Here is a 20,458-nt window from a genome sequence, read left to right as displayed (position 1 = left end):
CTTTTTCTCCTCTTTCTGAATTGTTTTTTAAGTGCAAACCCTCATTTGTTAGTACTGGAAGGTGCCTTGGTGTTCAGGCTGTGGATTTTGGCCCCAGCCACTGTCGATTTCCAGCTCTTCTTTGGGATCTGTAAATCTCTGGGAAACTCTCAGCCACACCACAGCAGTGGAGACACACTGACTGACATGTGTAGAGGTAGTGACATGGGGGCTATAGAAAACTAGAAGCTTCAGGCTTAGTTGCAGCAGGGTTGTATGATGACTCTAGTGCTAAAAGGTTGCTGACAGCTTTTTTTGTGAAGATTCCAGGATGTTAGACCATAGTAAATAATTCTAAATCATAGTAAATGACTTATTTTTGTCAGCAGGTTCTTTTTTGTCTGCAAATGACAGTTGGTGGTCTCAGTCGCTTGCAGGATATACGTATTGTATCCTCTCAAGCGATTCCTTCCCTTCTTCCCCGCCTTTGTAGAAGTTATGCAGAAAATTGGCACTTCTCAACTTCTTTAAGGGTCTGAAATATATTAGTCAAAATGTTTCTTTTGTTGTGCTTATTATGCCTAAAGGCACATAAGAATTTAGATTGGAAGGGAGATAGAGCATGTAACTTAGAGCTCAGCTTGGTAGGAAGTTTTTAATTGTTTCTTCTTTTGACTAGTTTTTAATCCTTGCCTTCCACTTTGAGAGGTCCATTTCTGTGAAAAGGTGGTTGGCTACCACAAGGGGCTACAGACAGAGTGGGGTTAATTTTCAAATACAGAAATCTGCCCTTAGAACACCAGATATTCAGCTCCTGTATGTATGTAGCAGCAAGCAACCAGCAGTGCTAGGATGGATGCTTGGATGGTCACGGCAGATGCACCAGTCTCCTCTTAACCTGCACTTTTGATAGATCAGAGGTTCATTTCTCCCAACAGGCATATAATTTGTCCATAATTGCATCAAACCAATGTCATTCAATAGTATTTCTAGATCTGTTCTAGATGTGCAAAGTATAATTAGTGAAAATTGGTTTCTTCCTTCAGATAAGGATTTTTATCAGTCATGCCAACATTGATCTGCATGAAATCACTGTATTGCATCACAGCTTCTAAAGCTCCAGAGGTATTGAGCAAGTTACCTGTGGAACTTTTGTGCTTGGGTTTTATTATGTATTTCATTGGGGATTATGCAATGATTAAATCCTCGCATTTGGCCCTGTTTCTTTGAAGTAGTGCATTCTCCTGCCCTTTGCTCTGTCAGAGGTGTCCCAAACCATTGGAAATTACAGAAGGGAATTTCCCCTGTTTGTTTCTGCCCTTCCTGGTTAATCAGCTGTATTGCTATAATGCTTTATTTTCAGCAGTTTGAACAAGGGCTGTAATAGGTAATAAAAAAATACCTCTTTGTGAGGGTGAATAAATATGGAAATTTTGGTGAATTGCTGCCAATTAAAAACTGTCAATATGTTTCTCATCTTATTGTAGGGGACAGGTTAAGATATTATAGGCAGAATCTAACATCAGGGTAGGTATGAGATGTTTGTTTTTAAATCTTTCATGTTTGATATTAGACGTATACCCATAAAGAAGTGACTATAAGCTGTAGAATATCAATCAAATAGTTAATGATTATAAAGTTTCTTCTCTGTGTCTGTCTTCAAAAGTTAATGGAGTGTTTTAAGCCTTGCATCTGTGTGACTGTTCTCGGATCTCAGAGCAGAGCTGCATAGTCAAATAGATTGCCATTTTGGGGCTACAGTTTCAAAGCATTTCAAACTGCTTTCCAAATCATGTACAAATCTGAATTTCACATGTGCATACAGCTTCTCGTACGCAAGATTTTAAATGAAAACAGACATAGCTTTATTGATCCAACTCCAGGTGTACCTGGAAACCAGGTAGTCTGCTTCTGTGCTGCTCCACAGTGGGGAGAGTGATGGGGCAAGCCCATCCCCCAGAAATAATGCCCATTTTTCTACTGGTACAGGGGTGTTTATCAAGGTTGAACTATTAAATCCCTGCAGAACTTCAGACTTTCAGCAGGTACTTCTGTGAGTAAAAGCCCTTTGGGATAAAAGAGAGGAAGTGTACTACCAGGAGACAGCAGCCTGGTGACCAGGGAAAGCGGGGACAGAGAGGCTGTAGCTTTGCAGCTGATGTCCAAGAGTGGTCTGATTCCCCAGCTCTCCTCTTTAACATCCCCAAACTGCTCAGAACTATCAGTTTCCCAGCATTACCTTGGAAAAGGCTCAGTTTTCCCTGATGTGTTTCCTCTCCTTTCACAGCTCTAACTGAACAGCTCTATACAGCACTGGCACCTAGTCTATCTTTGCCTCATCTTCTGTAATACATACAGGAGGGGTTTGGCCTGTTGCTTCTGGCCCCTGGAACAACAGGAGGGGAGGTTTAGGAGAGGCTGATCTGTGTTTTGGTGCTTTGTCTTACTGCGAGTGCAGCAACAGGGAGGGCGAGCAGGGTTTGTGAGGGGATCTGAGGAGGGAAAACAGGAGGGAGGGAAGTTGAGAAATTTACAGCAAAGGAAAGCCAGAAAGAGACAAATAAGTTAGGAAACTAAAAGAAGAAAAGGAGAGTTAGACCTGATAAAACCAGAAAAAATAATGTGGGCTTGACCATGGCTTGGGAACGAACCCAAGTGTAAGATCATGCTCAGGGAAGGGCCACGTCCAGTTGAGGTTTGAGTATCTCCAACGGTATTCAAACTACGCTTTCACATCTCCTCCTGGGCAACCTGACCCAGTGCTTCACCCCCCGTTGCTACGAAGAGGGATTTTCACTATGTCTGATGAGAATTTCCCTTTTCACAACTGGTGGCTGCTGCCTCTTGTGCTTTGACTGTGCCCTTCTGAGGAGACTCTGGGCACAGCCCTCCCCACACAGCCTCACAGACCCCAGCTCAGGGAAATAATGGCCTCCCTCAACCCCTCGTTGACCCCCACTCCATGTGCATTGCATCAGGATTAGGACACTAAACACCATGTATTGGCTCAGCAATGACCGCCCACGACTGGCCCACGAACAGACTCTGAGGTGCTGGTTGCCGGCCTCGAGGCCGGCAGCCCACCCTGTGTTGCAGTTCCCCCGCCAGTCCATAAGGCCCCATTTGGTCATGCAGGTGCTAAGGGAAACCAGGCCGAAAGTCTCACTGGGTCAGGGTGGTCAGGGGGGTCACCATCCCCTCATCCACAGGGAATAATCAGTACCCCTGAACACATAAGCACCTCCCTGTTTTTATAATTTTTGCCTTCTGTTTGCATTATGGACCTGTAAATGTAAAGACTGATAAGATATGGTTATGAGTCATATCAGGACCTAGCAGGCAATTTTCTTCAGCTGTTTGCATTAAGCCTACTTTGATTTTTTTTTTTAAACCACTTCGTGCAAATAAGGTGAAGGTGCTTTGTACACACGAAGTACAAATAAAAGGACAGTGATCCTGAAGTTAAGGCCCTCCTGATGGCTTTTGTTCTAAATCTTAACCTAATTTCCTAAATCAAACAAACTGTGAGATAAAATGAGTACCATGAGCAAGACTCCCACTGCAACATGAGGCACACCGCCAGCCATGGCTGCTGGTGGGAACCAGAGGAGAAGTATGGGGTGAGCACTAACCGGGTGATGTCATTGCTCTGGTATCCAAACTACTAGTGCTTAATTAGGAGCAGGTAGGGGTGTCAAAGCTCAGGTGGGAAGATTCTGTCCAAAAAGCACTGAATGGGGAAGAAGTAGAGCTGTAGAGTCAGAAGGGAGGCTTGAGATTCAAGGCCACCTCCATCTAGATAACAGTGTCAGTAATTACATGTTAAGCTGTAATTGCCTAGGAAATGGCATAAGAAACACAAATTTGGGTATGGGTGTAATAAATTTTGGGATCAATGAGGAAAAGGAATTAGGGGTGAGTTGTTTACTTGGGGGGAGTTTGGGCAGATAAAAGGAGATGCAGGAGTGGTGAAAAGGTGGGTTCAAGAAAAGGAAAAAATGGGGAATAAGGTATAAAATGAAGAAGCAGAGCAAGAAATGGGAGGATCTTGTGACAGGAGGAGTACGGCTGCCTCCAGGCAGTGGCGAGGCCAGCCTCTGGGCCCAAGCTCCACGGGATGCTGGGGGCAACCCCTGTGGACAACTCACCAGACTCTTCACCAGGTCTACGTCTGAAAGATAGTGCAGGAGGGGGGAGTAAGAAGGGATAAACTTGTAAGGAAATATAGTCTTATATCTTAATATTCAGTGCAGGAGGCAAGGCAGCAGAATTGCAATTTAATAGCACTTACTAGTGATTCTTCAGTTTTCTTTATAATAATTTAACCAATATATTAATGTAACCACTGTATCAATACTAATAGTAAGCAACATAATTGTAACTCAATATTACTTGAAGTGATATAATTGTGAGGTGATATTGCTAATAGTAGTGGTGGTTTTATTAGCTAGTTAAGGTATTAGCTTTTTTTAGAAGATGTGCTGCCTCATCAATAAACCTTATAATCACCCTAATCATTTATGTCTCAAGTCCCTAAACTAATGGGGAGTGGTGAACTTAAGAAGTAACAAGTACATTAGCAAGACAGGAGACAAACTGATCTCTTTTTTTGGAAGGCTCTGTTAGCAATTTTTAAAATTATTCTTTGCCTACTTCTTTTGATGCTCTTGATACTAATCCATGGATAAGAAGATACGGTTACTATCTTGACAATCTTAGAAAGTTCTCTTTCTAAAGTAGCTGGAGACTTTCCTAGTATCAACACTAGAGTGAAATGGGAGGGTGGAAGTAGAGGAATGCAGGTTGATAACCCAATGCCTAATTTTTGTATCTTTTTAAAGGCAGTTGCTTAATAGAGACTGGATGGTGTGAACTGCTTAAAAAATAATAAGTAAATAAAAAATCCCAGGTTGTTACTGGACAGCCAGTTTAAAAAAAAAAAAAAAAAGTGGTACTGATGGGGAAGATAGAGAATTGCTTATTGCCAACCTGATGCTTCTTGATACCTGATATGAGTGATTCATGTTTAACTACTATCAACAGAAAGGAAAAAGCTATCAAGCGAAACTTCCATCATTTCAGGTGTTACCATTCTAGATAGGTATTCTGTAGCATTGCCTAATGCTGACAGATAGTCCTTAAAACAATTCAGAAATAGCTGCATACTGAGAGCATTATCTTTATGTATTTTAAAGGCATTTCACCATGATCCATAAAGCAGTTACAAAAAGCAGCATACATCAGGCCATGGGATCTTTATAGCCTTGTCCCCTGTCCCTTGGCCAATGGCAGTGGCTCTGAGAAGAAGCATCTCTAACATATCCGACATCATGCACACCGCAAGGCTGCTCGTGTGTATCCCAGCCAAACGAGCTTCCCTAAATTCTGGCTATTATATAGAGAAATTAATTTCTCTGAATATCAGTTTGTTTTAGACTTCAAATTTTTTATATTTCTAGGGAGAATTAATAGGAATGCACCCCTTGTGAATGGTACTGGCAGTCTGTGAAGAATAGAAGGTATGTAATTATGAACTGACTACGACCGTGTCCCTGAGCTCTACCTTAAAGAGAAGCTACTTAAAGCTCAGATTACTCTATAACCACCTGGAGCTGTGTATACCAGCTGACCAGGACTTGGCCTGCAGCCATCCCATTCATTTCACACAGGTCACTAAACAGCATTGGAAAGTAACAGCCTTCAGTAGCAGCTCAGTGTACTTGCAGCGATGGCAGAGCCTCTCTCCAGGGGTTTCTCCCAAGCCATGGGAGGCATTTTTAAGGTATTTTAGCTGAATGTTCAGAAGGCACAGTACTTAGGTACAGTTTGGCATGGGAAAGTAACAAGATACAGCTATTGTTTATGAAGCAGCATTAATGCATTCTGGACAGTACAGATACAGTAGAAAATACAATCCTATTTCAAGTTGCTTTTAAGTTAACTCTGTTTCAGATGAAATAGTTCAGATGTGTGATAAACTGGCAGAAAGTGATGGCAGTGAATATATGGTAAAAGAAACCCATTTCCATGAATACTCAATGTTGCCCACATGGCCCCACCAATACTACAATCTAGAGCTCAGAAAGCAGTAATCTGGAAAGCCTGATGTTACTGTGTTGGCCAGCCAGTAAATAATGTAGTGCTTTGGTATCATGGCAGGTAGTTACCCAGCTCCTGTGAGCATGCCATACTGAAATGAATGTCTGGGTTAGGCCCACCTCCCTCTCCCGCAGGCTGGGCTTATTAAACTAGAGCACAGCAGATATGCAGTTTCTGTAGGTAACTGAGAGTTACCTACATTTGACTTTCCTCATTTCACAACCCACACTTCTACCCCTAAAAATACACGTGCTTCACCCACAGAACCATTACCTCACAGAATTTTATTTCCTTTTCTTTTTGGCTGAATCTTCTAACCTACTTTAAAAAAAAAGAAAAAAAAATTCCCCAGCATGCTGTTATCTCCGGTTATAGCACCAGGAAGGTGTGCTGGGGCCAAATTGGGGACGATGGAATTTGCTGTGGGGAAACCCGCTGATGACAGTGGAACCCGCCCGCGTGTGAATTCCCATGGCTCCTGCCACCCCTTTATAAGCAGGTGGAAGGGTGGCAGGACAAGCAAGCAGAAGCTGAGCACAGCTGCTGTGTGGAGTGGAAATGGCTGGCTTTAGCAGCAAGATCTTGGTCCTGGTTTCCCTGTTGGGGCTCCTGGCGCTGCTCCTGTGCGGTACCTCTGAAGGTGAGTGAGCTTGGGCGTGCAGTCCCAGGAAGCAGCTCAGTGCTGCTCTGCAGCGTGCCAGCCATGCCGGCGTGTGCATGCTCACAGCTGGCAGCAGGATGAGGGTGAGATGGAAGGGAATTTTTTCAGCAAAGTATGCTGCCTAATCCTCTTCTGTCGGTGGGGAGCTGGATAGTCAGGGGGCTGAACAGCAAGTACCCTAGGCAGCATGGCAGCATGGTCTAAACAGGTTTTATTTACTTTGTCATCTTCTTTCATTCCAGCACAAAGCAACCAGGATTGCTGCCTGTCTTACACCAAAGTGCGTCTGCCTCGGTGGGCCCTGAAGGGTTATACTGAACAACTCTCCAGTGAAGTCTGTGATATCCATGCAATCATGTAAGCTACTTTTCAAAAGATCCTGTTTTTTTCTGACATGTATTAACTTTAGGATGTCTGGGCAGAAACAATGATTTGAACATTATAAGCATGATTTTTCTTGCTTTTTCAAAATGTTAAATTCACTGAATAAATTGTACATAATACCTGTAAACAAAATACACAGCCTCTAGTTGATAGGGACTACTAACTCATAGGACAGCCGTACAATGTAAATAATAAATCTGTCTAGGAATCAACTGTGCAAACAAAGACATGCTTCTTCTCCAGCTGAGGGCCACTCTAGCCAACACAGAGTGCCAAAGCAACAAGAGTTTTCTTAATTTGCAGAGATTGGATTTTTTTTTTCCACAAGGTTTTAGCCCTCCTAAATGTTGATCTGTCACTGTAGCTTGACAGCAACTATTGTCCTTAGTCTCACAAATTATTTCTGGCGCCAGCGAAGTTCTTTGTCTCAATAGTTCCAATAAATTGAACACAACTTTATGGCACAAAAAATAATTCTTGAGCTTGAAGCAGCTGTTACATTTAAATTTCATTAGGTGTTTCTTTTTGTTCATGTAGTATCGGAGGTGTTGTGGAGCATCCCATATCTAACTGGCATTTACAAAAGCAGTTGCTATTGTTTATTATATAGAGTAACCATGATGCATGTTTTTGACCAAATGCATCTTCACAGTATTTACTAGCAGGGATTTCTAATGATTTACTGATCTCTTTATGATTATTTCTTTTCCAGTTTCCACACCTACAGTGGGCTGAATGCCTGTGTAAATCCTAAGGAAGGCTGGGTGAAGAAGCATCTTCTTTTCCTGAGGTAGGAGTCTAAAAATCTAAATACTACTAGGCTGATGAAAACAGAGCATGTAAGAAGGCCTGTTTCTTACATCTCCTGAATGCCACTTCTGATGGCAATGTTGAACACCTTTGCCTTTCCATCTTGTGTCAGACATGGCTACTCCTTTTCAGAGTCTTCTCGGGGACAGTCATGTCACATGTCCCTTTTTCTACCTGAGCTATTCTCTCAGGAGGTGTTAGAGAGAGAAATCTGTGATTGAACTGTGGCTGAGGTCATTATTTATATGTGTTGTCTCATTCTTTTAACAGCCATAAGCTCAAGAAGATGTCAATGTGATATGGTTTCCAGCAGGGAACTACACGCAGACGTGGCTGAAGAACCACTAGGTTGAACCTCTCGGTTGAGATTGTTGTCTTGTACACTGTTGTGTGCTTACTCACCACTATCTCTGGCTTCTTTGGAACCGTTGAACTTCTTGAGTTGATTCATATTGCATCGCTGTTTTGCTTGAATTAAGCATTTAGTTAAAGTTTCTATTTTTACTAGTATGTGTATGTTACTAATATGACGTGAGTACTATTTAGAGAAGACTACCTTAAGCTGTTGTACAGAGTATGAATTTTACTAAGTTTATTGCATGTTATTTTTGTTTTGTTCAGCCTGTGTAAAGTGGATTATTTATTCTGTTTATTCTGTTACTTCTTTGGCAGTCTCTTGTGCCAAAATGTTTCCTTTTAACCATACTTAGCATTATAATACTTCTTGAAGTATTGTTAAACAAAGCCTGCTTGTGGAAAAAATGAAAATTGGAGTTTTAAAAAAATAAATGTTAAAATCTGCATTCTGTGTGATATGTCTATTTCTTTTAATTGAAAAAGGTGACTTCCCCTTGAAATTAATTCCTTTGCTTATGAGCCTCCAGGTGAAACAATTATACAAGTGTATTCACACCTGTTAAAGCCACTTTCCACTTAGCTCACTTTGTTTGCTCTATGGGTAGCTATGACCTCCACAGGATACAATTCCTTCCTTTCGCCCAGCCAGCTCCTATATATGAAGATTTTGCTTAACAGGAAGACCTGTTCTTAGCTCAATTTCATCTTATAATCAGACTTGAGAGAATTTCTCTTACCAGTTTCTCTATTTATTCAGGAGAAACCTTACACATATTGTTACAGGGCAAGCTTCCAGCTCATCCACTGAGAACGATTATGATTATGGTAACACTGCTCTCAACCTAAAGGACTATCTCTAGAGGAGATATTTGCAGTGCTTTCCTCCCCTTTATGCGTTTCCTATAGTATCCTATGACTTCTAGCATAATGAGGTTTTCCTGATGCAGGATCTCTTGTTGGAGGTCTGCAGACACTACTGCAGTACAAATGATGCCTGATAAAAATAATGGGACTTCATGGAGGATGTAGGACATGGCTGCAGGTTGAATGGGGAAGGCTGCTCGGCTTTTTAGATACTATTAAATGGCCCCCACAGGCTTCAGGGATGTCACCAAGTAGGCTGTGTAGGTGTAGTCCTCTCACTGTCAGCACCAGAGTCTTGCAGATAAATCTATACCTTGGCTTTCGGTACCTTTTAGTCATTGAGATAGAAGCATTGATTTTAATTTAATTTAAACTTAAATGTAAAGCATTTTTGGTGTGCTTGAGAGAGGAGCTGAGAAGTATTGGTTTTTTTAAATTGTGTTCATGAGTGTAAGGCTGTCATCTTCTGGTTTCAAAACTTGCTAGAACTTAAGCAATCTGCTTGTGGGTCTGCAAATCTGGGAACTGGCAATTCTCTGTGGTTGAAGCTCTGAAGGAGCAAGAATAATTGGCTTTAGTTTCCAGCAGGTGGATTCCATGTCCCTGATATTAAGGGTGTTATGTAAGGAGCTATCAGCCTCCCAGTGAGGAGTAATTACCCAGCATGTTCCCTGGGATTTCCCTAACTTCTGGGCAAAACTGCAGAGCTCTGCCTCGTACCTGCTAGCACTAGCGTGGGCTCCTGTTTTGACTCAAAGAGTTCACAGGCTAAATCAGGCACCAACAAAATGGTATGGACACAATGACTGGTTCATGTTAAAAGCGTCAGAAGGTGAGGTTCCCCAAGCCTACCTTGGGAATAGGTAGGCACTGGTGGAGATGTTAGGAACCAGACCTGTATATGAACTTGGCACACAAAAGCCTAGAGTCCAAGCTAGCGAATTCAAAGCAGGGGAGGAAAATAAGAAAGTGAAGACTGATGTGTGAAATTCTGTGGGTGGCTTTTTGTACTCCCAGGTTGGGCGTGTTAAAAGTTTTGTATTGCTTCTGTAACTCATCCTTCCTCTTGTCAGCCATGGCTCCATTGCCGCAAAACCCCAGATGCTTCATCCCCAGAGCTATGACTTGTGGGATTTTATTTAGTTCCTCTTATTCTGGTTGAATATTTTTTTACAACCAACCTCACTGGAGGTAAAAAAAAAATAATTGAAATTTGGTTTCTATGCTCAATAACATAGATTGACAAGGTTGTTTCCTGGTAGGAAATTCCATGTAAAAATAGCATGTACCTTCATGCATTCCTGAGGACCCAAATAGGTATTATAAGCGAGTGCTGTATCTCCAAAATCCTCAGATCAGAGGCACATTTTTGTAAGTAACCTTAAGTGGCCAGTTAAAAGTTATGACAGCTCTGAAAATCATGACCATTTATAGGAAAACCCGAATCCTGATTGCTTTGGTAGGGCTGTTCTGCATTTGTCTAGGTAAGTTTCTTTTTCCTCTGTATCTTTGGCCCTCAGCTCCTAATTCAGCATGTGCAATTTTGTTGAATAATTTAGAGATACAGTATTAGATGGTCATTTGGGGACTTTTTCCCTTCCATTTATTTATTTTTTTAAAAAAACAAATTATTTTTTCTTGCAAAATGCCAACAAGGTTTTTTATTACAGCTTGGATAGAATTTGGACAATGGGTGTGAGAGCTTTCCCTTCAAAGTCTCAGGACAACTTCATACTTCATTTCCAAAGTCCCTGCTCTCGCTGTATTGAGACCAGTCCTCAGTGATTCCTGTGCCTGTTGGAGTATTATTATTGAATCCTATTTGTGCATATTCTTTCTGTGGGTTTTTTGTTTGTTTGGGTTTTTTACATTTTTATTTTTGCTTCTTTTTTAATTCTTTTTTTTTTTTTTCCTAAAACAATCTCACACCATTCCCAGTCAGGACATTGCAGCATTTCATTAGCTTGGGATCTTTGACAGAAAACTTTCTCTTCATATATGGAATCATAATTAGATTTACTTATTTCTTAATATTTTTTTCTCCCGCTCCAGTACAAAGTAACAAAATAACTTAGCATTGCATGGACAGTGATTTTTGTAAGGAATAGCAAACCTTCTGCTGATTTAATTTTGCTGTTAAAATATAAAACCTGCCTCATTTCATCTGCTGGGCAAGTACTAACAAGTTATTTGTTGCATTACGGTTCAGTTGATGGTAGGTCCTAACTATCAGAAGGACTGAAGACTGTATTTTGTACCTCATCTCTCATTTTTTCCACCTTCCATACAAAGGGGGATTGTAAAGCATGTGCAAATCCAAGAGACAAATGGGTGAAGGCCCTTCTTAGCCTGTGGTATGCATGTTTTCAACTGTATCTGAAAACCAAGCATTACTGGCTGTGCTCAGTAACAATGACACTTCTAGCTCTTTCATAAGGGTGTTGATAATTGGTCAGTTATTTTCAATTACCAATACCAATGTAACTGAACTTCACTCCTGCTGAACTGGAATGCATTGTTCAGCTGTAATTTTGTTGAGAAGTGAATCAGGGAATTCAAGAAGGGCCTTAGATTTATGACAACGTCACTTGATTTTAATGGCATACACCCAGCTGGATAAACATCAAAACAATACAGATCATCAGTTGTACCAAGCCTTCTGCATGCTGAGTTCAGCTGTATTACACCCTGGCAGACTTATTCCAAATACCAGGCTACAGGCAACATCCTTTGTCCAAATATGAATTGTAAAAGAAGTTTTTAGTCTTCACATGAAAACCAGTACATTATGTATGCTAAGTTTACTAAGTGATTACAGTTGTATGACTGTACATAAATAGAAAACTATGATCTATGTTCCTATGATCTTGTGGTTGGTCTGTTGTAGGAGGTGTCAGCCTTAACTGTCCAGTGTTGTCGTCCTAATTCTGTTAAAGGTTTTTAAAATGCTGTGTTTGTTCCTTCTGCATTATCAATTGCAGCTAGCTTCTAGTCAAAGCTCACCAAGAGTTGCTGGCATCAGAACACTTAAATACGATATACAATAGATATGGTGTTGTCGTGGTTTAACCCCAGCCAGCAACTAAGCACTATGCAGCCACTCACTCACTTTCCCCCCTACCCAGTGGGATGGGGAGAGAATCAGAAGGAAAAAGGTAAAACTTGTGGGTTGAGATAAGAACAGTTTAATAGAACAGAAAGGAAGAAAAGAATAATGATGATAACAACAATAATAAAATGACAATACTGATAAAAGGATTGGAATATACAAAACAAGTGATGCACAATACAACTGCTTGCCACTCACTAATCAATGCCCAGTTAGCTCCTGAGCAGCAATCCCCCCAGGCCAACTCCCCCCAGTTTATATACTGGGCATGACATCCCATGGTATGGAATATCCCGTTGGCCAGTTTGGGTCAGGTGCCCTGGCTGTGTCCTGTGCCAACTTCTTGTGCCCCTCCAGCCTTCTTGCTGGCTGGGCATGAGAAGCTGAAAAATCCTTGACTTGGTATAAACACTACTTAGCAACAACTGAAAATATCAGTGTGTTATCAACATTCTTCTCATACTGAACCCAAAACAGAACACTATACCAGCTACTAGAAAGAAAATTAACTCTATCCCAGCCAAAACCAGGACAGGTGCTGTGGCTGCTATTATATATTAAGCATAGTGTATTGCTCATGTAGCTACTCCTGTAAATAAAACCAGGCACTTGTTTAATAGTCTTTCAGCTTCCTTGAATTTATACCATTATTCAAAGATTATGCAATCCAAAATATATATTTAATGTAAAAGAATCAGATGAAATTTAGAATACTGTATGCTTAAAAAGCAGGTATGTCACAGGAGAAGTAGACACTAAAACAGTGTTATTGTTATTATTAAATTTACAACAGCATTTCTATAATTTTGCTTACATGACTTCAGTTATACCCCCAAAATAAGGTAACAATTTTATTTGTAAGCATCTGCATCTATATTTCCAAGTTCCTGATATTTTGCTACTCCCTAACTTTAAATTGAAAACACCATTAATTTTTTTTTTTATACTTTCTTTGTAAGGACACAATCAATAGTCTGGGTTGAGACGCCCTGAAAAACCTGATATGCTCTATATAGTGTCCATATACTGAATTGTGCTGGATACACTTACAACACATGTCGTACACTAGAGGGATTTTATCTACCATCATGGCCACACAGCTGCACATACAAAAGTGAGGAAAAGAGGAATTGCACATAGCAGATATTCCTAGACTAACAGTGCCAGCAAAAGGATATGAAAATCCAAGAAGAAAGAGCTACTTGACTCTCAGAAGAGGTGACTGATGTAAGTGGGAGTTGACTTTGTGTGGGTATCTATTCTGTGGATAAAAAGTCTGTATCTCAGGATCTGTTAAATTTGGTTCCTTCCCAATTGTTAATATCCTCATTATTGGAGAGGTGTCCATGGAACGTGTGAGATGCAATCACTAAGGTTCATTACATATATCATTAATTCCTACATGTATTAATTTACAAACCTAGCCTCTTGGTTAAATCTGTTTGTATGACCTTTGGATTCAGTGCATTCCAGTGTACTAAGGTTTTCACAATACTCCGTCTCCTGGAGTATTTTGACTTACCTAAAAATCTAAGCTTCACAGTGATTCTTTTTTCTAGTCCTCAAAATTATGGAGAAAGCCTTGGAAAACAAAAGATGAAGAAGAACATCTCAACAACTTTTCACACCTAAGCTAGTTGTATGATGTTTTGATATCCAACTCATGTTTTTGAGTAGCAGCTGTAGTAGTTACATTTAAAGGGAAGGTTATTGCCATGTTTCTTACAGTGAACGCTACTTTCAGTTATCAGAAATTATGATCTTGAGCCACATTTTCAGTGAAAAAATTGGTGTTCTAGCTGAGGCTAAAGATGTGTATCTTCTTTCTATCTATTTGGTTTATAGGGTTTTTTTCTCCTGTACTTCTTTGCTGCTGGAGATGGATGTAATGGCCCACAAGCTTCAGAGAAGACCTAGCTTGCTCAAGGGCTAACATTAACTGTTTCCTGTGCCACAGTGAATGAGAAGACACACATAGATAGTTGTAATAAGATATCAGATACGCTTTTCTGTTAGTTGGGGGTTTCTCAGCCTATGAAGAATACCTCACTTGGTAAGACAGGCTCATGGTAAGATACAGGGAGAGAGAGACAAACCAGCTTCTAGAAATGGCAACAGTGTGGCCCAGCACTTGGGCTCCCTAGTGAGAAAGCCTGAGTGATAGGATCCATTTAATAGACAGCTACAGGATAAAACAACTTAGGAAACAAGACACATTGAGACAGTTCAGTTGGGTACCATGATTAGTGAAGGAATGTACCAAAGTGTACAAAACAGAGCACAAAGTATTTCTTATTTCTGGGTCAAACTTTAGGGTACATTTGTGATGCAAATTGTAACTGTCTTCTCTTCTGACCATGTGCCCATAAGCCAAGGCAAAACATTTAAGTGTAGGCAAAAAATTTATGTGTAGAATGGTCTAGTACAACAAAACTGTACTAGACTCCTCCTACATCTTCTGGATGATAAAATTTAATTAAAACATATTGTTCTTGAAGGAACATGGCTTGCAAGGGGTTAAACTCTGTACCAAGAATTCATATAACAAATATTGAGGTGACAGTAAATAGCATCATTAGGTACCAAGGGCAGAGAAACATTACAAATCTGTAAGAAGCTACAGACTCATACCGGGGGGGGTGGGGGGGTGGGGGGGTGTGTGGATAGCAAGGTGCTATGCACTGACCGGTCAAGCTATCTCATTAGAGTTGTGTCAGTGGAGATGGGTTCAAGTAAGTGATCCAATCTGCAGTGAAATTGTCAATTACAGTGTCAAGATTAAACTAGTAATTTAATAACCTTGCAGCATCATTGGTCAGGCACAAAGCTAGTGAGAACACTATAAACTTACAAAGTAGGCAAATGGGAATTCAAGAATGATAGATGTAATGTGGCAGATAAATCAGAGGTGTAGAGTGGTCAGTGTGCTGACTTCAACTGTTCACTCAAATGTGGCAGTATCTCACATATGAATAAGCTTTGTTATATGGCTGTACTTAAGGAATACAAATCAAAACATTACTGTAAAAGTTTGTCATGCATATCTGAAAAATAATATTTTAGCTATATGCCTTACTACAGTGATTTCTTTGTTCACATATATTTTACCAGAGCTGGTTGAAAAATGTGTTCCAGTGGGCATCTGAATGTTTCATATTTTTACAACTAGGAACAAATGGTCAAAATGTCTTTCAGAGACAATGCAAACCTCAAAGATATCTGAGATACTGCAAATCTCAGAGAGTTGCTCACTCTATAGCATCCTCCAAATTGGTACGAGTAGGCAAAACTGTTTTATGAATTTGAAAGTGGGTAGTGCTGTATTATTGCTAATTACAATGAATGGATGACATATATATTGTTTTGCACATCCATATGAAGTACATCAAAATGACGGTAAGGAAACTTAGAAAACAAGAAACACAGAGATAAGGCAATAGGACTACAACAGTGAAGGCATATAGATATGTAGAAAACATGATGGTTTATGTGAAATGCTTAATGAATTTTGGCAATATAAAAATGAAATATAAAAGCCCAAATGAGTTATTTTGACTTTTTAATTAAAAACAATGGTGAGATGAACACACTTTCACTGTAATGAAGCTATATTTTCTAAAACAAAGTGGCTTTCACTACTTATCTTTTCCAGTTCTATTGTAGACCTACTAGAAATCCTGTTATTCATCAGAAGATTTTTGCTTCTTCCTGACTTAGTGGTTTGACTCAATTTTGTGTTAGGTATACGTAGGAGAAGTGCTCCTTTATTTTCCTCACTAGGTGCATCCGGATAACTCACTGGCTTTCATCTTGCAGCTCAGACAATCTGACCGCAGAATACTTGCATAATTACCTGATACAGTCAGCTTTGCTGTCTTGACTGGATGATACAGAGCTCTCTTTAACAAAAAGGTCTTCAGCCCCCCCCCCCCCCAGTCTGGATCATGGAAAGAAAGATTAAAGGCATTTCTGAGTTCTTCTCAGACAGGGTAAGATAGATATATTTTATTGGTTTTTTTGTTGTCAGGTCTACCCATCAGCTTGGCAAGGTTAAGAGGAAAGGGTCTCCCTTTAAAAAGTGGACAGCAAGGAAAAGCTTTTTTCAGCTAAGTGAAAATTTGACTGAAACAAGTAAGAATGTATGGAATTTGCCTGACCACATGGGATATGTAAGCAGTTTGTCAGAAATGGAAGATGAAAGAAAAGAGCAAAGAAGAGAACTACTGTTCCTTTCTGGTGCTTGTTATTATCTCTCTGTAGGTAAACAACACATACATCTATTCATGTGAACAGAAACTTGTAGGTGACACACTTTCTAGGCAAATAGCTACTAGTAATTTTTTTTTTTTTTTTTAATTTGAGATAATTTAAATTGATAAAAACAGCCATGCAAAGATTGGGAAAGAGAGCACTTTGTCTGTTGTATAACACAGTCAGCTCTTTCTCCCAGAATAGCTCTTACCTAGCAAATAGCAAACTCCCAAAAGATCATGTTCCTTATACAAGTAATATAGTTTTAACATTTTTCATGGCTGTGGTGTCATGATTAGCATTGGAAATAACAGAGCAGAAGTGAGAAGGAGCTCTAAATGCACAGAGAAGTATATGTGTATAGCGGTGTTGTTTGGGCAAGAGGAAGCAGGTTATCTATGCCAGAATAAAACAGCCTTGAAAAAAATTACCTAAACCCATTTAATTTACCCAGCAGAAACAAGGAAATATCAGTGCACAGTCCTTCCGCATCTGACAGATCTGACAATTATAAGAAAGGACAGCATGCAAGAAAGGACAGCATGCAAAAACTCCCCTTAGTAAAAATGCACTGCACCCATTACTAACATAACAAATAGGAAGTGGCTTTCTACATCTTTCCCTTAACTCAGACTACTCTTGGGCTGGCCTTTCTGATTTAGTTCAGCATACCACAGACTGACCTACTTCAGAACAAGTGGGTCATGATACAACTTTAGATCAGGAAGCCTAAAACCCGCTCTTCTCTGCAAGCGAGAGTGTGTTTGAGTCAGAAACACTTTCTTCTTGTTATCCTTCTCAGGACAGTACTTTGGCTCAAGAAAAGAGAGATTTTCAGAACCTCTGTTGGCAGGAAGAACCCAGGGTTCATAAAAGGAAGCTCTTCATTGTAACTGTATTAACTTTGCTTCATACTGTCCAAAATAGTTGTCTCCAGCACTCTAGATAAGTGTACATTGCAGCCTTTCAAAGGCTTTTGAATATTGACTGATAGTGAGGTTTATAGTATCTTAACTTTCTGCCACTCCTGCGAACTGCTGACATAAGCAAAAGTGCACAGGGAGCAAGTGATGCACCTTTCCAGGCTGATAACGTCAATACTTTTGATCTCTGTACATAAAAGCTGATTATCTCATCCACAGAGAAAAATCGCTACAGATCCTGGATGAACATCTCAGCATTTAATTTTTCTTTCCAGTGTAGATATTTTTGTACTCTCTATGGTGTGTATGCAGATTCTTTGAAGCTGGCCTTTCATGGCTTAGAGGCTGTGTGCACTCTTTGGATGCTAAAAAATATCAAGGCAACAATTTTGCCCCAGCAGTCTAAAACTTTTCCTTCTAAAAGTATATGCTAGTTGCCCATTTCCCTGAACTTGAAAAAGAGTTCCATTTCTGCTTTTAACGGTCAAGGTTTAGTGGTATGGACTTCAGCTCAGTTTGCTGTACCATCAGAAGCCCTACTTGACTAGTCCTCAAGGAATTAGCTGTGTTTAAGTCCTTCCCTTCATTCCCGCACTACAGTTTTTACCTTTGCTGTCTAAAGTCTCCTCAGGTAATCCTACGTGTGCTACAACTGTGGTTCTGTTTTGTTAGAAAAACATACTGCTAGTTACTATATATTTATTTTGCAGACAGGCCCGTCCTGGGTGGCACTCTGGGAAAAGCTTCAACTCAGCATAGTGTTAGCTCTTTGTTCCCCGCTCAGGCGGTCAGCAATTTTTTCTAGTTACTATATAAGAATAGAGCAAACAAGGCCATTATGCCAGCGCCTCTTTGGCACAGTCTGGATAGCAGGCACAGAGCTAAGAGGGATTGACTTCTGTCGTGACTCCAATGTTCCTGAATCTTCTTCTTACAAAAGCAAGGAAAGGAGGTGAGAGCTGAGGCCTGATTTGACTTAGCATCTTCCAGTGTTATTATTGCCTCTTAATCCCAGGTGATGACAAGCTGTGAGGCATGAATGTTCAGATGGAGATTTACAGCAAGAAAGTGAATAGAGAACATGCTGAACTGCCAGGTACTGACGTCATGGAGATCTGCAGCCTTTCCACTTCCCTCTCCCCTGTTTAGGCTGGGGCTGTGTTTTTCCTTTCCGTGTCCCATGAAAAGCAAACAAAAAAGACCTTGTTGGCATATGATATGCAAAACCTTGAAAAAATGATTGCTCAAGAATATCGCAATAATTGATTCAATGATGCAAATACAACCCTAAAGTACAGAATTGAAGAGATGCTTACTATGTAAGTTGTAGCTGAACTGCAGATACTCCTAATTTATGCTGTAGACAAGTATCAAGCCTTTCAACCTGACTAAAAAAATTAAACGTAGCACTTCTAGTTGGTGTTAATTAATCCTGAAGGCACCAGGAAGGCTGCATGAATGTGTGTTTACAAAGAACAAAGAAGGTGTTAACATAGGAAGCAGTGTCTGTGCCCTGTTCATTGTTCACATCACTTAAGTTAAAAGAACAGAAAAATATTTATATTCTGAAATTATAATCTGGGTGAATACATATTATGCTAAACAAATACAAAAAGCTGTTAAGAAACTGGAGACTACCAAGACTAGGGGTTGTTCAAAGTTATTTTGAAATACAGTTAGTCCAAGTAAGTCAATTCTGTTGGAAAGCTGTTCAAATTATTTGTTTTTAATGAAAATATTTCTTATCTGCCTCAAGACTTTACACATACAAATAAGACAAAAGATTTAAACAAACAAATGGGAATGAAAAACCCAGAGACCACTTTGTCCCCCAGTCATGTCCCAAAGTAAATCTGGAATTGGCCATTGTGTTTTACTTCCTGGCTTTCAAAAACCAAAGGACTGTCTTCAAAGTGAAGCTGTAGGGAGCCATACCGGTGCTTTTGGAAAAGTCACGTATTGTTAAACACTGACTGGGACTGTCTTCTGTTGACCCGTTGTCAATAATGTGGGCTATGAGGAGATTTGCTAAATGAAAATGAGTTCACTGCTTCCTCCTGTTGATGCTCTACAGTCATTTCTGCATAAAGCTTGACTCAAATTTTTAGTTCTAGTAATACATAATCTTCTAATGATTCCATGTTGGTTATCTCTTTTCATATATATTTTTTCTTCTGTCTCTGATGAAACAGTATTTTCATACTCATGTATCTGTCCTGAGTTTCACTTTAAAAAAATTAAGATGACTAGGTTTTCTTTTTTTTTTTTTTTTTTTTTAATCTTTGCCTGCTTTCCTTAGTAGTTAAGTCACTATTTGCTTTTCAAATAGCTTTCATACATTTGTTATGCCTTTACCTGTGGCTCTGGCACTCCAAATTTTATCATTTTTTAGCGCACTGTAGCCTTTGAAGATCTGATACTTGCCTTTCTATGGCATAAATTAGAAGCCCTTGCAGCTCTGTATGAATTATGTGGTGTGAGCAGTCCTAGCTGATGGCATTCAGGGTGGTCAAGATGAGCTGACAATGAAAACTGCAGAGAAGCCTTGCATTACTAAGTGAAAGGACAATAAAAGGTAGATAAAATTCAGCGCAATAATTATAATTAAGTCTACACACCCGGGAAAAAGCAAACCTAAGTTTGTACAAATAGCGATGGGCTTCTAGTTGGCTATTACTACTCTGGTAACATCTTGCAGTCATAATGGATAGTTCTGATGAAATAAAATAACAGTAAAAAGCCCTGAACACTATGAATTAATAGAAAAGAATTGAGAGTAGGAAATGAAACAGTGCCATATAAACTCAGGGCGACCTGCTCCCTCACGGCAGGCCTTGGCCGCCCAGCCGGGCTCCCTTCCCGCGCTAGCCTTGTAGATGCCAAGAGCCGGGCCGAGGGGCTTGAAGAGCCACCGCCATGCCTGACACAGCCCGCTCGGCCCGAGGGCACGCCAGGCGTTCAGCCGTGACGGGTGACTGCCACACCGACGACCCGCCGCGCCCAGCGGCCCTTCCCGCCCGA

The 20,458-nt window shown here is 40.2% G+C and overlaps 1 protein-coding gene across 1 annotated transcript; it reads left to right on the top strand.

The window, feature by feature from the left end:
- Positions 1-6,596: 6,596 nt before the first annotated feature.
- Positions 6,597-8,736, top strand: CCL20 (C-C motif chemokine ligand 20). The gene is made up of 4 exons (XM_075033257.1): positions 6,597-6,718; positions 6,982-7,096; positions 7,836-7,913; positions 8,204-8,736. The coding sequence occupies exons 1-4, from the start codon at positions 6,637-6,639 to the stop codon at positions 8,229-8,231; spliced, it is 303 nt and encodes a 100-aa protein (XP_074889358.1). The 5' UTR covers positions 6,597-6,636; the 3' UTR covers positions 8,232-8,736.
- Positions 8,737-20,458: the final 11,722 nt, after the last annotated feature.

This window comes from Buteo buteo, chromosome 7, assembly GCF_964188355.1.
Source record: "Buteo buteo chromosome 7, bButBut1.hap1.1, whole genome shotgun sequence".
NCBI lineage: Eukaryota > Metazoa > Chordata > Aves > Accipitriformes > Accipitridae > Buteo > Buteo buteo.
The sequence above is the reverse complement of the archived record's forward strand: the minus strand, read 5'-3'. Positions and strand labels throughout refer to the sequence as shown.

Excerpts from the sequence above, each read along its gene's own strand:
- CCL20 (XM_075033257.1), top strand. The coding sequence starts at position 6,637 with ATGGCTGGCTTTAGCAGCAAGATCTTGGTCCTGGTTTCCCTGTTGGGG. Across the intron at positions 7,097-7,835 it reads TGTGATATCCATGCAATCAT|TTTCCACACCTACAGTGGGC; the intron begins GTAAGCTACTTT and ends TTTCTTTTCCAG. Across the intron at positions 7,914-8,203 it reads AAGCATCTTCTTTTCCTGAG|CCATAAGCTCAAGAAGATGT; the intron begins GTAGGAGTCTAA and ends TTCTTTTAACAG.